At 52.7% G+C, this 6,436-nt stretch overlaps 1 protein-coding gene across 1 annotated transcript; it reads right to left on the bottom strand.

The window, feature by feature from the left end:
* Nucleotides 1-1,366: 1,366 nt before the first annotated feature.
* Nucleotides 1,367-5,997, bottom strand: LOC144327882 (uncharacterized). Its single transcript, XM_077929516.1, has 2 exons — nt 5,331-5,997; nt 1,367-1,941 (listed from the first exon to the last, which is right to left on the bottom strand). The coding sequence occupies exons 1-2, from the start codon at nt 5,995-5,997 to the stop codon at nt 1,367-1,369; spliced, it is 1,242 nt and encodes a 413-aa protein (XP_077785642.1).
* Nucleotides 5,998-6,436: the final 439 nt, after the last annotated feature.

Below are 6,436 nucleotides of genomic sequence, written 5' to 3'. Positions count from 1 at the left end.
AATAGATCCCACCTTATGAAGTCTCTATTATACTGTTTTTCCCCTCTCAAGGTTTGTGCTGAAAAGTAATGAGGCAGATTTGCAGCCAAAGAGTGACACCCATTGCGTGCTGAGGTCCCCCAAAACCCCCTACCCCAATAACTCAGACATCACACATAATTTTTGTTTATGGTTTTTGGCATAATTTTTTTGGCCACAACTTTATTTGCATACAAATTGAGAGTGGTTGCTTAGGCATTGGTTATGACTATCTGTCACCCCCCGCCATGGGGGACAGCTCTGACTCCCAAGTCAGTCTCGGAGGAACATGGGACAGAGTCAGCGGGAGCTGCGTCACAGGCCCTCAGCTACTCCGCGCATGTTCCTTGAAGCTTACGCGGCCCGCACCCTGCCGTCAGGGTTTGGACAAAGGGGATGGTAAGCTTCAGAATTCCTTTAACGGAATACCCGTTAGCAGCAGCATTGGAGGGGCAGGCACAGCCAATCCATACCCCTCCACCAACCAATTTTAACCAATGCCTAACCGCCAACCTTACAAGTTGTGACGATTTGCTAAGCAGTAGGCAAAACCCAAAAGGCACGCACTAATCAGCCAATTGGACAAATTCCTACTGGGCCCCCGCACCAATGCGAACGACCCCATGACAGGCAGAGCAAGGTCAAAGCGGAAGCCCAAACAAGGGAGGGCGGGCGGGAGATCCGATGTCCACAGCGAAAGAGAAAGAGAAAGCTGTGGACCCTACATATATAAGGACATTGATCCCACCCCTAAATTGGCAACATCAAATTTACCCCAGTAACAGCTTCCTCCAATCTGCTCCAGGCCATTGCCATCAATGGCCTAGTCACTAACTGGGGGTTTTGTTTGGCCCCATCCGCAACACGTGCTCTCTCTTTTAAGAGAACACGCTTTGCGTGCTGAGGTCCCCCAAAACCCCCTACCCCAATAACTCAGACATCACACATAATTTTTGTTTATGGTTTTTGGCATAATTTTTTTGGCCACAACTTTATTTGCATACAAATTGAGAGTGGTTGCTTAGGCATTGGTTATGACTATCTGTCACCCCCCGCCATGGGGGACAGCTCTGACTCCCAAGTCAGTCTCGGAGGAACATGGGACAGAGTCAGCGGGAGCTGCGTCACAGGCCCTCAGCTACTCCGCGCATGTTCCTTGAAGCTTACGCGGCCCGCACCCTGCCGTCAGGGTTTGGACAAAGGGGATGGTAAGCTTCAGAATTCCTTTAACGGAATACCCGTTAGCAGCAGCATTGGAGGGGCAGGCACAGCCAATCCATACCCCTCCACCAACCAATTTTAACCAATGCCTAACCGCCAATCGAGCCCTACGCTCGCCGCCAACCACTCATAAATTAAGCCACACCCTCAGCCTGGACACCATAGCATCCAACCAGACATCATTCCCAACCGGCGAGAGATGAACCCCGTCATCCCTGTAAAATTCGGTCGCCTTGAATGAAATCAGAGGGTGAGGGATCACAGACCCACCCAGATTCACCACCAGCTTGCTTGCCGCGGAATTAATCCGCTTCCTTACACGTTCGGTGGCAGCTGGGCAAGGACTACCTCGCCAAATACGGCGTTGCAATAGCTGTGACCAAATTAACTTAGTTGACGGCACCAGTGCCGCCAGCTCCCCAAGGTCCTGTAATATGGCAGCACGCAGCCCGTAGCAGGACGAGGAAACCATATCGTTCTCCCCGAGCTGCACCACGATCGCTGTAGGAGGGCCCAACTGGAAGACACGCCTTCGCATGAGAGGTAAAAATTCCCTCCACAGCATCCCCCGTCTGGAGATCCAGGACACATGTACGTGCTGCGGAAATCCTAGGCCATCACCCAGTCCGGACTGGCGAGCTCTGTCCGCAGCCCAGTGCACAATACTGTGCCCTACTATCCAGATGCGGATAGCAGCCCGACCTAGGGTTGAAACACACACATGTAAGTACAACAATGCATTATTTCCGCACGTAGGCTTTGAATGCATCTGATCGCCACCTCCCCAGGTCCTTTATCCTCTTTGCTGACAAACCCCAGTGGGCAGCAGTTGTAGCCGCTCCAATCCTAAATGAATGAGGGGCAAACTCGGAAGCCGGGAGGCCGCAAGCCTCCACGGCCTTACGCAAAACGCCCGTAAACTGTCGTCTCACCAGCGGGCGGCCATTTTCGTGAATGAACAGGGGCCCTTCGCCACCAGGACGCAAGGCTAAGTACTTCGTAATGTCCTTCACTGGGCAAGGGCCACTTTCACCAGTCGCAGGGAGTGTAATAACAGCGCCCCTGCCTAGTTGGTCCGTCTTTGAATTCCTGACATTAACCAGCAGGTACGCTGTAGACACACTAACATCCTGCACTAGCAAACCCCTCGAACCTCCGCCCTGTTTGGGCTCAAGGACCACCTCTCCGACTCTCAGGGCCCCAAAGAAAGCTAATGAAAAGGCTGCTGAAAATAGCCTAGCCTCAAATTTCGACCAACAGATGCTCCGCAGCTTAGCCCGCATCTGCGCTAGTAAATCAAATGTAATAGGCCGTCTGGAAATGGGCCTAGAAGGAGTGAGGCGCCCCCATCCCTCCAAGGCCCTCCGCACTACGAACTTCCCACACGGATCCTTGTCAAAAAATGACTTATTGAAAAAGGAAATTGCTGCAGAATGCAGACGTAGGGTCCTAGCTGCACGACGCATCTGGAATAGATGTGCCAGATACCGGAGCACCTGGGAGGTGGAATGGGAGGTGGTAACTTCCCCTGCAGACTGCCCATTAAATAATAAAAAATCCGCCCAGGCCTTTTCATAGGTCCTCAAGGTAGAAGGTGCAACAGATGCAGCTACTCCCTGCAAGACTAAGTTCTGCCAAGTTTCCAGAGATGATCCGGGAAAATTTCCGGACGGTCTCGAGCCACTGGCACCAAGGACCTGAAACGCTCCATCTGAAAACGGGACAGAGCATCAGCAATTTCGTTAGAAATTCCCGGGACAAAGCGGGCAGAAAACACAATGTTAAAACGCAAGCAGTGTAAAACGAAGTCCCGAAGAAGGGCAGATACCCTAGGGGATCGTGAAGACTGCTTGGCCAGTACATTCACCACCGCCTGGTTATCAGTCCAAAAACAAACGCGATGATCCCTGAAATGCTCGACCCATAAGTGCACTGCCACTACAATGGGAAAAAACTCAAGAAAGGTTAAATCCCGAGTTATAGCCTGCCCCTGCCAAGCCGGGGGCCAACGCTCAGCACACCACCTGCCGTCCCAGTACAAGCCAAACCCCAAGGACCCCGCAGCATCAGAGTGCACCTGGAAGTCGTTGTGGAGGTTCAAAGTGTCCTGCCACAACGATACCCCATTGAACTCCTGCAAGAATTCCAGCCAAATAGCCAGGTCAGCCCTCACCTGAGAAGGAAGGCGGACCCTGTGATGCGGGGCCCGCAAACCCGAGGTAAGTCTGGCCAAGCGGGAGCAAAATGGTCGCCCTGGGGAGACCACCCTGCAAGCGAAATTCAGATGGCCCAGTAATGACTGAAGTTGCCGCAGGGAAACCTTCCTTAAAGGAATCGTATCCTCAATAACCTTTCTCAAATTGGCTATTTTGTCAAGCGGCAAGCTAGAAGTTTGGGCCACGGTATCCAACAAGATACCCAAATAAGTCAGTTGCGTAGAAGGACCCTCGGTCTTTCCATCCGCTAAAGGAACACCCAGATCTTCCGTTAAGGAAGCAAAGGCCTGCAACATGACTACACAATCCCCTGTATTGCCAGCCGAGGCGACCAAAAAATCATCGAGATAATGCGTGACACCGCTCAAACCGGTTTTTTCACGCAAAGCCCACTCCAAAAATGAACTAAAACACTCAAAAGCCGCACAGGCAACTGAGCAGCCCATGGGCATAGCCTTATCGAAGTAAAAACTACCTTCGAACTGAAATCCCAGCAACCAAAAATCGTCAGGATGAATTGGAAGCAGCCGAAATGCTGATTCAATATCACACTTTGCCAGCAAGGCACCTGTCCCGAATTTCCGAATCATCTTGATTGCGTGATCAAGAGAAGCGTACCTCACCGAACAAAGCTCCGGGGGAATCGCGTCATTTACCGACGTGCCTCTAGGGTGTGAGAGATTATGAATTAGGCGAAATTCACCCGGTGCTTTTTTGGGAACAATCCCCAAAGGTGAGATATGCAGATTGGGAAAAGGGGGGGTGGCGAAAGGACCAGCCATGCGACGCAAAGCTAGCTCCTTACCAATTTTCTTACGCGCCACCTCTGGCAACTCTCTAATTGATTTCTGGTTCGCTGGGTTCCTGGCAACCGGGGTAAAGACCACCGGGATCCTAAAACCTAAAGAAAAACCTTCCCGCAAATAGGATGCCGATTTGGCATCAGGGTACGATTGCAACAAAGAAAGTAACGGCTGTAGCCTTACCGGGGTGTAGGCTAAAGAGGAAATCATACTACTTTCCGGCTCCCGCGGCAGGGGCTTGGGGAGCGGCTTTTGGGGGCTGCTGAGAGCCCCCGCCTTTCCGAAAGGGGCGGCGGCCTCCCAGACACGCGGACCCGGAGTGGTTCCCTGAACACTTGTCACACATATGCGCGTACTTACAGGATTGCCGTGAGCAAGCACCCTTATTGAAATCCCAGCAAAAAGGCTTACGACCTAGCCTTGTAGGGGCAACCTTGAATTTTTGGGTATCAGGAACCTTCTTGTCTATACGGGGGGCCACGTAAGTGGTCCAAACGTCCAAGTCCTTACGATCCCAGCGGGCCGTAGGGATCTTTGCCGCCCTACGCCTAAAATTCTGATCGTAAGCAAGCGCAGCAGTTTCTCCCGCCATTGTGAAGGCGGAACGGACTATGGATAAATACACCCAAAGGTGTAAGGATCTCCTGGGATAAGCCGCAGCCACAACTCCAGCAAAAACCTGGAAACTGTCTAACCAACGCTCAAAGGTCCTATCTGCCTTAGCTATGACCAACCGCTTCTTTTGAGCAGGTAGGCCCTTATCCAGAGGTTCCTGGCCTTCCAAGGGGGGGGGCTAGGCTGAATATATCAACATAGCGGCCGTCCAATATCCTGGAACGTAACTTGGCTGACAGGTGAGCCCCTGGAATGATGTCCCTGGCCGAATTGGTGGAGACCTTTACGTCCTGCACCAGGACCCCCTCCAAGCAGTCTTGCACTGCGCCATACCGAGCCCTATGGGAATTTGCCCGCCGTTCCCAAACCCATTTCGGGAGCCCCGAGGTTTCCCCAAAACCCCAGTATAATTTAAGGGGCGCTTCCTCGTCACTGCTAGAACTTTGAGATGACGCACCTGACGAAGAGGATGAGGTGTCCCTACGCCTCCTCTTGGCACGCCTCCTAGAACTTCTCTTATGGCGGCGATGACCACCTGAGGATGTCTTCGGAGGAAGAGGGAGGCTATCCTCGACCGACGACTCTGAAGCATCGCCCTGCTGCGGAGTAGCTGGAAGTGACTGGAAAGACACAGCCTGTGAGTGACCAGAGGTCGAACTGCCCGCAACTGCAGGCTGCACAGGTAAGCCCCGCACAGCAAGACCCCGTGCCGGTGCCCTCTTTCTTGCCCCCGCCCGGGCGGAGACCCGACCCCGTGGCATGGCCACTTGTAACACAGGCGGCACCGGGGACCGGGCCTGTGGCACGTCAGGCGAGTAGCCACTTGCTGGTAGCAGCTCTCCCTCCCCTTCACTGGATGAAGACGGTGGAGACGAAGCATCCACAGGGGGAGCGATCGTGACAGAAGACGTTGACGGGGTCGAGCGGCGATGCATAAGACCATCCAACTCCGCCTCCATCCTTGCCAGAGCCACGGGGTCGCCAGCCAAACTAGAGACCATGGATCGGACGCGTTGTAACGACTGGCCAGGTTGAGGAGAACGCAAAGCCTGAGATGGGCCTTTTATGGGCCGCTTAGCCGTGATGGCAGGATCCGACTTCCTCGACGCCTTCTTTGGGGCCATGCCTGCTACTGGTTTAAACAGAAAATCCAATAAAAGGAGATATGACCAATTGAGCTTAAATCAAGATCAAGTACGATTACTTAATACTACAATAAGGTAAAACGATACAAATAGCAAAATTAAAGAGAATAAGAAAACCAGCTGGTAGGAATAACCCAACGCCTCTGACTATTCAGAGACCAAATCAGTGTTTAAGCAATGTTTATGGTTTTGTATGAACTGCAGGCAACCTGAAAAGGTAAAAGTCACCAATCCCTGCAATACCGGATTGGCCACTAGGGGTCACTGCAGGGAAGCTAACACAAAGAGACCCTGCTGTTACCAGTTCCGGCCAGCAGAGGCCTCCCTTATTGAAACAGGGGCAAGATGGCGCTCCCGCCAAATTGCCACCCAAAATGGCGGAGCACGGCTGGCGCTGGGCCAGCAACCAGGGGTCAAG

The sequence above is a fragment of the Podarcis muralis genome, chromosome 5, assembly GCF_964188315.1.
Source record: "Podarcis muralis chromosome 5, rPodMur119.hap1.1, whole genome shotgun sequence".
NCBI lineage: Eukaryota > Metazoa > Chordata > Lepidosauria > Squamata > Lacertidae > Podarcis > Podarcis muralis.
The sequence above is the reverse complement of the archived record's forward strand: the minus strand, read 5'-3'. Positions and strand labels throughout refer to the sequence as shown.